General features: G+C 43.4%; 1 protein-coding gene across 1 annotated transcript; it reads left to right on the top strand.

Annotated features, from left to right (window-relative positions):
* Positions 1-1,009: 1,009 nt before the first annotated feature.
* On the top strand, positions 1,010-6,233 carry COQ3 (coenzyme Q3 methyltransferase; the record flags this gene model as incomplete). Its single annotated transcript, XM_010014502.1, has 5 exons — positions 1,010-1,162; positions 1,314-1,413; positions 2,939-3,181; positions 4,325-4,484; positions 5,954-6,233. Coding segments are annotated over 5 exons (853 nt in total), but the record flags the coding sequence as incomplete, so codon positions are not given.
* Positions 6,234-16,426: the final 10,193 nt, after the last annotated feature.

Raw genomic sequence — 16,426 nt, 5'->3', positions numbered from 1 at the left:
AGGTGTCGCTGTGGTTTGGTTGCTGGTGGCCCGGCCGCAGCTGGGTCGTGTGTGTGCTATACTGGGAAAGCCCAGTGCACGTTGGCAGGGCTGGTGTGAAGGACAGTTTTCAGGACGGTGTCTTGGCCTGTCTGCGCTGTCTGAGAGGTCTTACGTTTTTTCCCCAGTTCATAATACACAAAGTGAGCGTGCGGCTGTGTATTTACTACCCTAACAGGTGATGAAAGAGGAATCAGAGCCCAGCGTTGATAACTGTGGGTGTATGCACAGCTTGTTGTCAGGAGGAAACGTAACTGAAACATTTCAGCTGCGTGAAAAGTTCCTTCTCATCCAGGCTCTGAAAAATGCCACCGTACATAACTGGAGAAGTACAGGGGGTCTGCATTACCACGAGCTCTTTTGCTTAATCCCCGTGCACTCACCAAGAACGGTAGTGAGCACTGTGTAAAGAGCTGCGTGGTTAGCGGTGTTGTTCTAGCACTGCATTGTCAAACGAGGTTTGTAGAGCTGATGTTTCCCATTCGGTCACCTTCTTTTATTTCAGCAGATGACCATGCTGATCTGCCCTTTCAGGCAGGCCTGAGAGGTACCCTTCAGGACTGCAACTGGGAAACACAGCCCCCTCTGTCCGAAATGAAAAGCAGCATGTAAGTGTGGCATCTAAAATAATCCTGCGGGACAAGGACCATCTTTTTCTGTAACAGTTTAGTTTTACTTCGTGACAGCGTCCTGTGAAGTCATTTTTAAACCTCACAGATGTTTAAATGTTTGGTGTGGCCTAGTTTTGTTTTATTAATTACTAGCTTAAAAATTACAGGTGTCTGGCCATCTGGTTTGTAAACACAAAGTGTATAAAATCTGTTTGTTACTAATCAAGTATAACTGTAGTCTCTAAAGGAAAATTACTTTTATCTTTTTTTCATTTTCTGATGCAGAGTTTGTTTTTCCCATATTTTATCTGACATGAATACCAGTGTGAGTGTCATGGCATTCCGCTTTCATTATTTAGGCTCACTGTGAAGAGACCTTTCAGCACTTCACGCTCATCAGTGGATCCCAAGGAAATTAAAAAATTCCAGTTCCTCGCCCAGAAGTGGTGGGATGAAGAAGGAGAATATTCAGCCCTTCATTCTATGAATGACATTAGAGTGCCCTTTATTAGGTATGGGTTTGAATACAGATTTTAAAATAATACATACTATTTCTGCATAACGTCAGTAAGAGAAAAACAATTACCAGCCCTAAAGATAACTGCATATTGCAGCTACTAAAGCACGTGTGTGTTTGCCCTTAATCCATCCCTTTTCTTTCAGAGATACTCTGTTGAACATGAGCAGTAATTACCACCTGGGAAGTCCACTTTCTGGAGTAAAAATCCTGGACATTGGCTGTGGCGGTGGACTGCTCAGTGAGGTAGGAAATGGGGTTCTCTGGTTTCTCTCGTTAAAAAGCATACATAGTATTTGAGCTGTGCTATTATTACACTGCCTAGTTTCTAATCCTCCAAGGAGGAGCTTTTCTTTTATATGATGTATTAGTTACTGACTCATTTGGAGTGCAGAGTGTTCTACAAACCCCAGAGAAGGAGCTGGTAATGAGAAGTTCTGAAATTCCAAGGTTCATCAGATAAGTAAGATTTCAAACACTGTGAAGAAAAGGAGAGGGGAAGAACAATGTCAAAGTCTTCGAGTATTCCTCTGGGCAGTCACAGTGTGACAACTATCTCTTTTCAATTTACAAGCCTAGGCAAGAACACTTTAATCATGACAGTCCTCGTTACCAGAGAAGTGTTTTCTGTTACAAACTTGTTATTACACGTTCATTTCCTTGAATTGCTTATCTTCAGCTTTTTATACTGGGGGTGTGGATTCTTGCCTTTGCTTTGATCTCATGGGAAAAGCACGGAATAATGTCAAACACCCGAGACATACCTTCCCGCCATCAGGAGAGGTTCTCCTGGTACAGGGGCTGATGTTACAGCTGCTTCCCAAGGAGCCTGCACAAACCTGGGACTGAGAAGTCACTGTCGGTGGTGGAACTCTTTGGTTGCTCAGCCTCGGAACAGTGCTGTATCCTGACAATAGGGATTGTTTGCAAATTTGGGATTACAGATCTGTCTGACTTACTCTGGGAGATTCATCAGCATCTGAAACATGGTGTTACAAAGGGAGCTGAATCTCTCTCCATTGGTTCTTTCTTGTTTTGTTTCTCATTTATTCTGAGCAAAACCCCGTGGTCTTGTGAGAGCTCACTTTTTGACAAGGCTGGCAAAACCAGAGTGCTGCATCAGGTTCTCAGGCTGCACAACCGGTGAATTTCAGGTTGGAATAACATACATGTGGTCATGTTCTGCAGCCTGTTTCAGTTTCAGAAAAGGTGATGGCTGAGGTGTTAACCTGTGAGTAAGAAGACACGGGAGATACCTGAGTGACAGCCAAGTCTGATGCTATCCTAGTAAACATCAGAGTTTAGTTCTCAGCAGTGAGAAAGTCCCAGAGATAATCGTATATTAAGTAACCATTAAAAAGTGATGAGGATTTACCATTACAGGTGGATGTTGAAGAAAGTAATGACCGTAATTAAATACTGCATTGTTTTCCCCCCTTTGAGGACTGTGTTGATTTTCCCCCTTTGTTTTTCCTCTATTGGAAGGTAATAGTCCAGGGTTCGGAACAATTTATTCTAAAAGACAATTTCAGTGTGTATATTCCAGTGCATAATTTTCTAAGAAAATTAACACCACCTCCCCCAAAACCAAGGGTTTCCTTGCTTTAATAAACATTTAATATAAAACTGCCATGTCAGAGCTCATGATTCTTTTTGTTTGTCTTGTGCTCCGATGGATGTTTTCTGCTTCGTGAATGTACCCTGCAAAGCTGCAGACACCTTTAAGTAAATTGTTTTCATGCAGAGAATAAATTATACTCTTTATTATTAGCCTTTAGGTAGACTGGGAGCTTCAGTTACTGGAATTGATCCTCTGGAGGACAACATTAGAACAGCAGATCAGCACAAGTCATTTGATCCAGTCCTGGCCCAGAGAATACAGTACAAGTCCAGTTCACTGGAGGAGATTGTGGAAGAGTCTATGGAAACCTTTGATGTAATTGTAGCTTCTGAAGTAGTGGAGCATGTGGCTGACCTTGAAATGTTTATCAAGTGTTGCTCTCAGGTGTTAAAGGTAAGAGAGTTTTTGCTTTCATTATGGGGAATATTTATTCTGTTTTTATTATTAAGGCTTTCATCTGAAGGGGTGTGAAGGCACCTACATCTGCATTCATTTCTCCACCTTGAAGTCTGAACCATGCTCTAGAGGTACATTCCATGCTCCTCCATGATGCCAGTACATCTTCCCAACTTCAATAACTAAAGTGACAGGAGATTTGTTTCCCCAACCCTCCCTTAGAAAGTGCTAATGGCATTACCCAAAATTGCAGTGTTGCTTTGCAGCAAGACCTTAAGAAATGTGGTTGCATCTGATTTCACCCAGCTGAGAGAAAACATGACATCGCTGCTCTTGATGGACGGGTATGGCTCAGACTACACTGAAACTGACTCCTATGATTCTATTCCTGCTCTAGCATCACATCAGATGTGCTCTTGGATTGCTTTTAAAGGGTCATAGTTACGCTTGGACATAATCAGGTGTTGTTTTATTCCTCTCTGGTAAAGAAGGATGGTGGGCCCAGTACACAAGCAGCAGATTTCCTTTAATCTCTTTATTTACCTTTCTGGTGTTCAGAAGGAGTATAGATGATTTGAATGAAATGCTTAACTAATTTTCACCCTGCTGGGGTCATGGAAATTATCTTTTATTTCTACCAAACAATCGCTGAAGTACTTAGAATTCATTTCTGGCTTTGTTTTTTGACTCTGTAGTCATTAAAACAAACACAGCATTCAGCAGCCTTAAAAATAGGCAGTATTGCACATTTTACTTTGGTTTTAAATTTACAAAGTGTTTATTTTTACAACAGGTATTTTATATACTTTAGTATCTTCTAGTTATCCATTTCCTTGGCAATGTTGCATTATAAGTGACTTTGTTAGATGTTTTTTGAGGAAGGAAGTGGTTTTCAGACTGCCCAAGACTTTTGATTAGGTCGACTCTTGAAGGACTACTGAGTAATATGGTTAGAACATTATATTCTTTATTGTATTTAAATGGTATACTTGTAAATACTTATTCTGGAATGAAATTAATTCTTACTCTTGCAGCATGTAGACTTGTAGATAGACAAATCATGTGTTTTAGTGCCATTAAATGTACTTTTTTTTAAATAATAAATATTTTTCTAATTTAACATCTTAATCTTTTAATTAGCCTGAAGGTTCTTTATTCATTACTTCAATCAATAAAACACAGTTGTCCTATGTCCTGGGAATTGTGGTTGCAGAAAAAATCCTCGGCATTGTACCAGAAGGAACACATGAGTGGGAGAAGTTTGTTCCCCCTGAAGACCTGGAGCGCCTCCTGGAATCAAGTAAGTTCCAGGCTGGGTGATGGGAATGCAGGGAGGTATTCACATGGTCCCTGTAGAAACGGCAAGGAGATAAGCTAGGTGGGATGTGTATTAGTAACAACACACAGCTTTTCCTCTATGAGTTACCAGTCATACAGTATGATTTCTGGTTTAAAGACGCTACTGCTTACTGGATTTTGCATAGTGGAGTCCTAAGGATGCAGAGGTCATTCAAACAAAATCATTATTTCAGATGCCCTCTGTTTGATAGCCTGAATGAAAATCCCAAGGTTTTCCATCCTCCTCAGATGACAGAGCGTATGCACTGAAGTGGTTCCATATGCTCTAGGTCAGGTTTGTGAAAATAACTGCATTGGCACTCCAGAGCTGCACTGCACTGTTTGTCATCTTTCCCTTGGGAGAAGGTGGTTTTGGTTTTGGTTGCTGCTCCATGTTCTTTATTCATATTATATTACTAAAAGATTTCTTCAAAAATGTGAAGATGAAACCTACCAGAAATTCATTAATAAGTTCTTGAGAAACTGTATGATACTGATTTGAAGAAATAATTAAATTGTCCTGGCGTGATTGCTTTTAAAATAGACAAAGGACTGAGCTGGGAAGAGTTCCACCCATTTCCCTCCTTTTCTGCAGATGTTTTAAAACCCTCTCACTGCATATTTCACTTTGCTTTAGTTCACTGTAAGGAAGCTGTCCTGGGTTTAGCTATAACAGTTATTTTCCTCCTTCCTGGTAGCTGGTGCAGCCCTGAAGTATGAGTCGAGCTGGTCTGTTGGCAAGGTCTTTCCTTGGCACTTTGCAGCGCTGCTGTAAAGAACATGACTAATACTGGTTCACATATTGGTGCCTCTTTCTGTTTTCCCTTCCAAAGGAGAAGGAGGTGCAGTGCAGTGATTTGTTTCAGTAGGGTGTTTGTTTTTTGCCTTCCATCATGTATCCTGATGGGACACAGCAGAGCCATGCAGTGAACTGAAAGCTGCTCAGCAGGGAGTGCTAAATCAATTTTCACTTGCACTGAGCCCTTGATGGCATTTTTCCGCCTCCTTCTTACATTTTGCCACTCCTCAGGGGAATCTGCAGAATCCTTCCAAAGATATGCTCAAGTTTTCATTTTGAAGTGTCTGATGTCGATGTGAAGAATGTTCCTACCTGCAGAAAACCAGTCACCCAGATGTGGTGAAGCTGGGGTTTCTAGCTTATGACTTCGCAGTGTGACTCACTGTATAGAGTGCTTCTGGTACGTGGTCAGGCACAGAGCTGCTGCTGCTGCTGCTGCCAATAATGGGCTCCACTGTTACCAGTGGTGCCTGCTGCTGCAGCTCCTGCTGCTGTCTGACAAAGGCCAGCTTGTGAAGCACTGCTCCCCAGCTCGGAGGAAGCAGCCTGTTTCAGCCTTGTTCTAAACGGTTTGATCTTGCAGGGACAATATTTAAGGACACCACTTGCTTTATGGGTTCTTTCTTTTCTAGATGGCTTTTCAGTCAAGACAGTGAATGGGATGTTGTATAATCCCCTCTGGGGGTCGTGGAGCTGGACAGGAAGCACGAGCATTAACTATGCAATGCATGCTGTGAAGTCTGGGGCTCAGGGACAGTCAAGCCCAACAGATGCCCCATCAGAGACGGAAAGCGAACATCACTCAGCCACAGCTGGCACCACTGTCTGATGGTCTGAGATGTGTGGTGATGGGCTGTCACCAGGCACAGAAAAGAAGGTTTTACCCAGATGGACATAATAAAACCTTTTGTAACAAGAAGCTTGCTGTTTGTATTAATAATGCTATTTTTGGCCAGTCTCAGAAAAAAACAAGTGTCTATTTTCTCAGGAGTCTTAAGATCAAAATAAGCAAAGCTTTTAAAGAATATTTTTATAATAAAGTAGTTTCAAATTGTTGGACAGTGAAATGCAAATTACTCTGTCAGTAGCTTGGAGGAAGCTCTTACGTGCGGTAAGGTTTTCAGATGGCATGTAGAATGAGCTAAAAAACACAGTGATGTATAATAAATAAAATGCCTTAGGTATTTAAGTTACCCAACTCAGTTAAAATACAGGAAACAAGTATTTAAAAACCACAAACACTTGTTTCTATGTTACGTCTTCTTCCTGAGAGAAGGAGGGGAAAAAAGAGCAGCAAACCTTTTCTGTTGAGTCATGCTATTTCTACAGTTGACTTGAGCTGATTGTGCAGTGGAAGAAGTCTCCTACACCACGCTGCCCCAGCTGTCAGAAGCCTCTTCACCATAAAGGTACTTGTGCCTGTTATTTAAACTTTCTCCCTGTGCCCAAATAAAGGGAAGTAAAAGTTGTGGGTAAAATTTTTCTAAGCAACCAGAGCTTTATGCTAGAAAAATGACATTAGCAGTCTGTCCTAGAAATGAAGTGCCATACCTGCTCAGCCTTACAGCCCTGGTGCCGGGGGAAGGAAAAGTGTTGGTTTACAAGGAAACAGAACTTTGTAAATAAAATGTGGCTGCACCCCTTTCCTTCTCTGTGTTTCTTTCAGCTTGCATACAGGCAGAGAGGTGGCCTGGCTGTGTTTGCAGGGAGGAAACTGAAACACTTGAATTTTTTATTTTTTTAACTTCTTTGTTACTTGTGCATTCCTCCTGCTGTAGAGGTTTGGTGGGCTAAATTGCTGCTCTACGTATGCATTCTTACTGTTCTGCTGTTATCTGCATGCTGCCTTAGGATCCAAGTCTCATGATTGATCTGAGGATGCCTGAAAGGATATAGTTTATTTTTAATGGAAATACTAGTAATTTATAGCTATTAAGACTAAAAAGGATTATCTATTCCATGACAGTAAGTTCTGTTTTATAATATTTGGCTATAGCTTGGCTTTGAGAAGAAGATTCATCTTCATATAGAGAGTTCAATGGTGGAGAAACCACTACTTTGATAACTCAATTGTTCCAAAAGCTCATCAGTTGAAGTGGTCTAACCTCAGATCCCAGCCAGTGATGTCTTATCATCTTCATTTTTCAGGTTAAGGACCTATCAGCTGTAGTTTCAAGTCAACTAAGCCCTTAATTTTCTCTTGGATAGATGGACTGAGATTATCTCTATAGCTATTACCGCTACAGTGCTGAGACTGTATAAAATTTTGTGGTAAACATCCTTTCTGAAGCATGACAGCAGAAATGGATGCAGCATTTCAGTAATGATTTCACTAATGCTGTCTGCACGAGGCATACATCCTTCTTTCTGCCTGACCACCACCTTCTGCACGGGAGTCTGCGCCATTGGCCATGCATACAGTGTGGCATGTAATGTTCAGGAGAGGAGTGGCACTGGGACAAATGTGGAGCCAGAGCAGATAACCAGTGGTCTTTTTTTCCCAATGTTCCCCTAACCAAATTACCAACTTCAACATAAGTTACTACACCTGTATGGCTGGTTGTTTCAAATTTTGCCGACAGTGAATTGAAAGAAACAGATTCTGGAAAGCGCTCACACCTGCACAGATTCCTGGGTTAGCCCACTAGAAACATCCCCCAAGGGGCACGGTTTCCCCCTTCACCTATTTGTTTTGAGACCTGTCAAGTGAAATAAAATTATTGTAGATAAAAATGGAATAGAACAGCTAATTTTTGTTTGCTTTAAAAGCCCTAGGTCCAGAGGTCTGTGTGACCAGCTGTTATCCTGGCTCTCTCATCCTTGCCTTTCTTCCCACTTGCTTGTTGCTTACTTGTAGTTTTTCATTAAACTGTCAGCTGCCTGGAGAAGGAACTGTGGTTTTTGCACTGCTATTTCTATTGCACTTAACACAAAAAGCCTTTGATGCTGCTTGGGTTCTCTATAGCTCGTAAGAGGGATCACATACCTAATTAACAATGTTTGGCATTGAAGCAACAAGCAGATGGACCTGGTTGTCTGTGGATACCCCTGTTTTTGACAAAAACCTTGTCATAAGCACCTGACATTCTGCTTCTACACGTGTATAGGAGCCCTGAGAACCTGGGAGAGTCCAGTGAGTGGTGTGGGCAAAGGGCTGGGACTGCTTAAGCAGGTCCTCGTGTACCCATGGCATGTCTCCAGGTGTCCCTATGTGCTCTGTCCTGAGCCTCTAGCCCTCAGGTTTACTCTCCAGGTGGAGTATCCTATCTATTATGGCTGTATGTCATTCCTCTGCTAAAATTACCTGGTTTTAATCTAGAAAGTAAGTGATTGCACCAGAGATAATTTTAGCGAGATAAACAATAGTGCAGTAATATCCTGCATCTTGCTTTTTAGCTGTTTTAGTTAAAAAATCCTTGTATTATTCATAAATGGGCACCTCTGGCACAGTAAGTAAATTCAGTACTACGCACTGAGTACATGCGATATATTCATGCTGCAGAAAAGTTTTTTCTTAATCTGTGGATAGGAAACCAATCAAGATTTCAGACTTCTCTTAGCCCAGTTGCTGTGAAAATTTAATAGATGCTATTGAAGGGGACAGCATTTAAGTAAAATTTGCAAATTTTTTGGCTTTCCTGTTGAAACTTGTTCGTGAGTATGACGCCACAGCTTTGACTTTTATAGGAACAGTGGTGGTAGGAGGTAAAGTAATGTTATGGCACTAGGCACGCATCTGAGACTACGGGTGAGGCAAGAGGTGATTCTCACCTTGAAACTGGGAAAGTCATATTTGGGGCTGGCTCTTTTTCAGCCTCTGTGTTTATTCTGGTTGTAGGCCCTTGGTTCTCCTGTTCCCAGCCATTTGTTTCTGCAACACAACAATCGAGCAAGGAGCTGATCTGGCCAAAAAAATCAATCAGACCTAACCATGGTGTTCTCAGCTATTCAGCTTTGTCGTGGCTCATCGTGTTGTCTCATCTCTCCCCCATTGCCCCACACAGTCCCAGTCCCAGCCCTTTGCTGAGACTGATGCTTGTCTGAATTGTAAATACATTTTTTTTCCTTTCCTTTCTTTTGAGGCACTGCTGGTGGTTTTGCTGTTCAGGGAGCTCAATTTTCCCCCTGACGAGGACTGCTGCGAGCCAGGAGGTGAGCAGTGCCAGGAGGGAGCACATGGCCAGGGAGAAGGTGGGGCAGAACAGCCCCTTGAAGAGGGGCAGTAGGCTTTTAGGTTGGATCAACCTGCCTTGTGGAACAACAGTTTCAGATAATAATTGAGACATGAACTGCACTAAAGCCCAGTTGGAGTTGTATGAGAGCCTCGGAGGAGATTTGCATTTAATTTAAAAAAAAAACAAACCAGAACTAGAATTCCATCATGTCCTGTTACACTGTCTCATTGCCCATTGTTCCTTGGTGACCCAGTGACATTTAATGGTCTCTTTTGAAGGACTTCACAATTTCTTTACATACGTTTCCACAAACACCATATGCCAGGTTCCTAGGGAAAGGAGAGAGAAAGTAGTGGGAAAGGAAGTACGTAGTGGCTATGAGCAGAGATAAGAATAAAGACTATCTTGTAGAAAGCTTTTCTGAAAATGGCTTCTCAAGTTCTTTCATTATGTTGAAATCTCAGCTGTAATTAAAAAAAAAAAAAGAAAGAAAAAAGCAGCATATTTTCCACACACTTCTAAGAAATGCTTGAAAGGAACAGTCACGTGTAGCCTAGAGGTTCAGAAGTCAAAAGGCTCAGCTTCTGTAGTTAGCCAGCCTGATGAAGCAGATGGGAAGAGAAGAAGTGAGATGGCACATGAATTGTCACATACTGCAGTTGCAGGGCTTTGAGATGCACCCAGGAGTACATGGAATGGGGGACAGCCATTCCCACTGGAAAACCAGAAATCGTAGAAGGAAGAAGTGTGATGCCTGGAAGATAAATACAATTCTGATGGAGATGCAAAAGGTGAAGTAAAGTTATAGAGGGCAGTCAGGTTCAAGTGTGCCTTCAAAGAAGGATATTGACAGTTGGGAGAGTGGCTGTGTGCCAGACTGGAGCCTAACAGTTCAGGTATTCCCAGCCTCCCACTTGGTTTTGCACATTAACTTCCAGTGTCTTGTAAATGCCCATACCCTCACTGAGCTCCCGGGCAGGAAAGGAGTACTCCTCTCGCTTCAAACTGAGTGTTGGTCACTTAGTAATGATGAGTTGCTGCCAGATCCCTTATTAATTGTGCTCCTAATGTTGGTGTAAAGGATCTTTCACCCTGCCACATGCAGATATATTCCTATTTACTTCTTTGCATTTAATTCCCTTTATCAGGAGCAATATCCTAGAACAAAACTTCTTCACTATCTACTCCAAGATGCCCACAAGTATGAACAACTTGAATCCTGAAACTGCATCACTGTTGACTTGAGTCAGCATTTCTTTAATAGAATTACTAACATTATCTTGTTAAAGGGAAAAATGCAGAAACCCAAATGCATAATTTCTTTGCCCCATCACTTCATCTTTGAAGTTCTTAAACTGCTGAGGGCACTGCTTCTCCCTTACTGCCTCTGCTGGGCTTTGCTGAGCCTGCAAGGGAGTAGTACCACTCAGTGTACAATCATCCTTCAGTATGTCTAAAGCAGAGTTTGCGGTTTATTTGTTTCTGTGCTGTCTCACAATAACTTTGCTGTTTTTTCTAGCTCGAGGTGAATTTTGTTGCATTGTTTCTTGCTTCATGGACCAAAAAATAGTTCTTTTTATGTAATGCACTACCTTGCCGTCATAACCACAGATTTGCCCCAGCCCTTTCTCCAATGGAAAGTAGAACACTGCTTTTATAATCCTTTCAAAATAATTTGATTCTGCTTAGGCTGAACAGTACTAAACATTTGAATAGGGGTAACATTACTCTCAGATCATGTTTTTGTGATAAAAATCAGGCTGTATTTCCCATTTCTTCCAGGATATAGGAAAAAAAATCCTAATAATTTAAAGCTTGTGCTACCAGTAGACTTTATTGACACATGTCCCGTTTTCTTGAAGTGGCATAAAATGTCATGTTTTACTCTAGCCAGAAGGGCTGGGATTTCACCTAGGCTGTAAAATCACCTGACCTGTCTTGACTTACACATGCATTAATTGCACAGCCACGTCTCTGTGCATTAGGAATGCAGGATATAAGCTTTGATCTGCATTTTATTGTGCTTTTGTTCCCCCATGGCGTCACTCCAGCAATATAATCAATATTCACTTTTTCTAAAATAATCTTTTTTTTCTTTTTAAAAGGATTGTGAAGACCATTAGTGTTCCATTAACAAACCTGAAACCCCTGTTGCATCCTCATGAGATGTGTTAACTGGAAAAAACCCACCAATCCTGAAACAACTTGGAGCTTGAACTGCTACTATTGCCTTGTACAGTAGCTGTAGTGTAAAAACTTGCGATAATAGAAGATAGAGAAAAATATGTATTTATTTTCCTGAATTAGATAATCACATACAACCTGAAGTCATGTAAAAGTTGAAGTAAACGAAGCATAAAATGAGACCTCCGAAGAACATATCCAGCTCACGTAAATAACTGCCAAAGTTAGCAGATGTACCCTGAATGTCCTCTCATGAAACATAGCCCCAGCACTGAAACTTGGGGTTTAATTCCCAGCTTTGCCTTACAGCTGTTAGAGATGTGGCAGCTCAGAGATGCCAGCCAGGCCTCGGCAGTATATACTGCAAATCTTACTTCTTCTGAGGATGCTGTCAATGGGAGAGCACTCACAAACGGGCAAAGACTGGGAACCACTGCACCAGTTTGTAGCTGGTTCCCAACACCAAGAAAGTTTTACGTGAAAGATCTGACTATAAAAGTGTGTAACCTTTGTTACAGCTTTGTTTACCAGAAAGTGTAAAGTAAACTCTGGGGAACTGCTGGAATTGTACTTAATGTACTTTGATACAGGTACTTCTGTATAGCATGGAAGTAGTTTAGATTCTGTATGTTTTGCATTTCCTATGTATTTGTACCTTTGTATGTCATTGAAGTTATCATTAACCCCTTTTCTAAATCCAAACTGAAACACAGAGTGACTGTTTTGCAGCTATACCTTAGCTATTTTTATCTGAATAATTAAAAAGATGTGCACATGAAACTCAAGCTGCCCAGAGAGATCATTAATATTACAACAAAACCAATCCTGACAGCAGTCAGCGATTGTCTCAGAAGGATCTTGCAGAGCCTGCTGGTGATGAAAAACTCTTTTTTCACCCTCTCATAAACTCAGCCCTCCCCACAAAACCCTATTCAATTATTCTGCAGACAAGGGCTCAGTATGTTTGGACTATTTGTGGTGACCTCATAGCAGCCTTCCAGTATCTGAAGGGGCCTACAAGGACACCGGAGAGGGACTCCTCATCAGGGACTGTAGTGGTAGGACAAGGGGTAATGGGTTCACACTTAAACAGGGGAAGTTCAGATTAGATATAAGGAAGAAGTTCTTCACAGTGAGAGTGGTGAGGCACTGGAATGGGTTGCCCAAGGAAGTTGTGAATGCTCCATCCCTGGCAGTGTTCAAGGCCAGGCTGGACAGAGCCTTGGGCAACATGTTCCAGGGTGAGATGTCCCTGGCCATGGCAGGGGGCTGGAACTAGATGATCTTAAGGTCCTTTCTAACCCAAACTATTCTATGATATTATTTCAAAGAGAAGGAAAGCATTTCTGTACGACCATAGGATGCCTTGCCAGCACACAAAATGAAAGTCCAACCTGAGCAGGGGTGTCACTTTGGCTGGGGACAGCTGGCCACTGGGCATGGGCACAGCAAGATGCTTTTGCTTCAGGCAGAGCAATCTCTAAAAGCAACCCATACTGATTAATGGAGCTGTTAACAGCTCCCTGCTGCCCAAACTCTGCCTGCTTGGAAGAGTGAAAGGCAATGAGTAGGAGCCATAGGTGATACCAGTGTGGGAGACAAGTGGAAGATGCGTGGCCCTATTTCTTGAAGCCTCAGGGGAGATTTGGCAAGTCTGTTGCTCAAGCCCAGCTGGCAACACTACAGGAAAGCAAAACTCGGGGCAAGGCATTCAGTGTGAGCCCTGGTTTTAAAGCAGCTTCATTAGTTCTCAGCCAAAATACAGATAGGAAAGGTTCTGCAGTGGGACTCCGCAGAGAGCCATTGCAAACAGGGGCTCCGACATGTGCTGCCAGCTCCATGGGCAGCCCACCCTGCTAACTGCAGGCTTTTTTTAAGAGGTGCAGTGAACCCAAAGGCATCACAGGGGAAAAAAACCCAACACATTAATGTAACGAAGATCAAGAGTCTTTATACCAACATCCAGAATCTGGTAACACTGATGAGTTTCTTAGGGCCTCCCTGCCCCCAAATCAAACTGCAGACCTCAGAAGAAAAATTTAGCTTGCTATGTAACAAAGTAGGCTTAGCTTTATCTTAAAGAAATCTGCTTATTTTGTTCTGTTATTCTTTCTTCCTTTAGGTAGCCACAATAGAACAGATTACAGGTAAAAGTGTACTTTAACATATCAGATCTTGTTTTTCTCTCTGTGATGTATCTGAGGGATGACTGTTCCAGACTGTGCCACACTCAGTGTCTGAAGCCAAACAGGCACGTGGGTGCATCACTGTTAGCTCTTATATTCCCCACTCAAAAAAAGAATAGTAGTAATTTAGCAAAGATGCAGAGCTGGATTCCCACCAGTGGGAAACCCAGACTGTATCTCAAGAACCTGCGATGCACAGAAGCAGAAATTGATAACCCCTGCCAAAGTACTGCAGCTTGGCTTCCTCAGCACTACCCCTGGCTAATAAGCCTCTGTGATACAAGTCATTGGCCACAGGCAGCAGAGCTGCCTTGTGAAGCTGTGCGCCTTCCCAGGAGGAACGAATACCACCACAGTCAGGGAAAAGGCAGGCTGAGGACATGCTCTTTGCTGTCTTGCCTGCAAAGCAGCTCAGCTACCAGACTGCCAGGCCAAATGGGTTGAATACCTGCTGGCAGGAGTCTTTGAAAGGCTGGCAGAGCAGCACTAACAAGTCAAGTGTGTGGGACAGCTACGAGGGCACAGAACCTGTGTTTTGTACCATGTTCTTTATTTGCTGTTGTTCCACTGTGACTACCAACATGTGGCACTGGGACCTGCACCTTTTAAATGGCCAAGTCTGGTCAGTGCTATGTAAGTCATTACCAACCTCTTAACATCTGGTTTACGAGCAGGACAGCAAGGCTGCGGGGTGTCTGTGGGGATCTGTATCTGACATACCATGAGGCACATGGGCTCCATGCTGAGGCTTCCTGTGCTGCGTCCTGCAATGCATCGCTGTGCACTGGACAGCTGCAGCCTCTGGGAAACACTGAACAAATGTTAAACAACTGACTGGAGTACTGCTGTAATAATCCTGGGGCAACTAGTCTGCCCTACAGTCTCCCCTGCGCCTGTAAAGCATCTCAATGCCAGCAAAGGCACAAGCCAGACTGCGAAAACATAGCATCCACTTTCAGAGCATAAATTGCAATAATGCTGCCTTCAAAGTACCAGGTTTGCCTGCCTTGCCCAGGGCAGCACTGGAGGGGAATGATTTACTCCCTCCTTCCCTCTCTTCTCTCCCTCACAGGTTTTCTCTACTTGTGCTGGCCACTGATTCAAAACAGGTTTTAGGATAGCTCATTTGCCTCTGAAAGAAAAGCAGTGGCAGCAGCTGGGATGTGGATGCTCAAGACCTTTCTCTGCCCTCACTGAAGCTTTGATCCCATCTGTCACTGGATCGCTCTTATCAGTAACACAGCAAGCAATTCCCTCGCAGCAGCAAAAGCTGAAACCAGTGACTAGGCTGTGACTGGCCAGATTTATTAGGCTGTCTGCCACTTGAAACAAATCTTCAGCCTGAGATTTACAAGTGCTGTAGCAGAGAAGAACCACTTTTCTTCCTTGTGTCTTCATTGCCCTTTCGTAAGAATTTAACAAAACCTCATGCTGCAAATCATCAGCTGTGGCACGAAGCAGCTGCTGCTCTCACTCTCACTTCATTACCTGTGCATCATCTCTAGTGTGAAGTGGCCCAAAAGCTGTGAAGGTGGTGCTCAGCCAGCACCTCACTAAGGAGGAGGGCAAAGGAGCACAGCAGGTTTGGAGGGAGCGACCTGTCTGTGGAATGAGATTTGATGAGCCCCCGGGACCTCTCTGATTCCACGGGCTCCAAAGAGCACAGAATCAAACACATGTGATATATCAAACATGAGGCTCTTGCGCTGTAGCCTGTGGTTACTGAACACCTGCAAAGAACAAGCTGAAAGTGAGGAATAAATTGGAATTCTGCAAGGAGCTGCAGCAGGAACGTGTCAGACCACAGCAGCGTTCCCGGTGAGCGCAGGCAGGAGGCGGAGACCGTTGCTCTCAGTGATGTTGCACAGCAAAACTAAATGCAGAAGTGGCTACCGCTGGCACTTGGAGAAGTTGGCAAATGGATCTGAACTCATCTCCTCCTTTGTCTACACTGTCCTGTACCCTGAGGTGAAAAGCCCTACAGATCTGATCTACAAAGCCCTGGTCATAGAACCCATCTACCTCCTACTGGGGACTGAAGGCTGCTCCATTTGTGTGAACAATCAGGTCACTTCCGTTGACTCTGGTGGCTTAATAAAATACGTAAGTTGCAGGAGCTTTTGGAGCAGCTGAGTACACACCACAGCGTTTGATGATTCCCGCCAGCCGTATTAATCGAAAAACAAATGGCACCGTCTGTGTTTTAGGGTCACTGCGATGTGCAGAGCTGTGGATATTGGGCAGAATATAGCACGGAGTCCTGGTCGTGCCATCACGGGCCACAGGCAGGCTGCAGCCCAGGGCGTGCTGGGACCCTCGGTGCCAGTAAAATCCCGCTACCTTGTGGGCTGAGGGATGCGGAGTCCTCCTCTTTGTGCGTGTAAAGACGTTCTCCCCTGTCACCTCACCGAGCATCGGAGTAACAGAAACCTGCCGCGGGGTGCCTGGCGTTAAGAGACCCGTGCGGTAGCGGTCAAGCATCCTTTTGTGATGGATGGCGGGGAGTCCTTCGCCCCAGACGCGGGGTAACACACGAGGCCTCTGCTCCAGGTTACGCTGT

This window comes from Nestor notabilis, unplaced genomic scaffold (genome assembly GCF_000696875.1).
Source record: "Nestor notabilis isolate BGI_N333 unplaced genomic scaffold, ASM69687v1 scaffold33585, whole genome shotgun sequence".
Classification (NCBI taxonomy): domain Eukaryota; kingdom Metazoa; phylum Chordata; class Aves; order Psittaciformes; family Psittacidae; genus Nestor; species Nestor notabilis.
The sequence above is the reverse complement of the archived record's forward strand: the minus strand, read 5'-3'. Positions and strand labels throughout refer to the sequence as shown.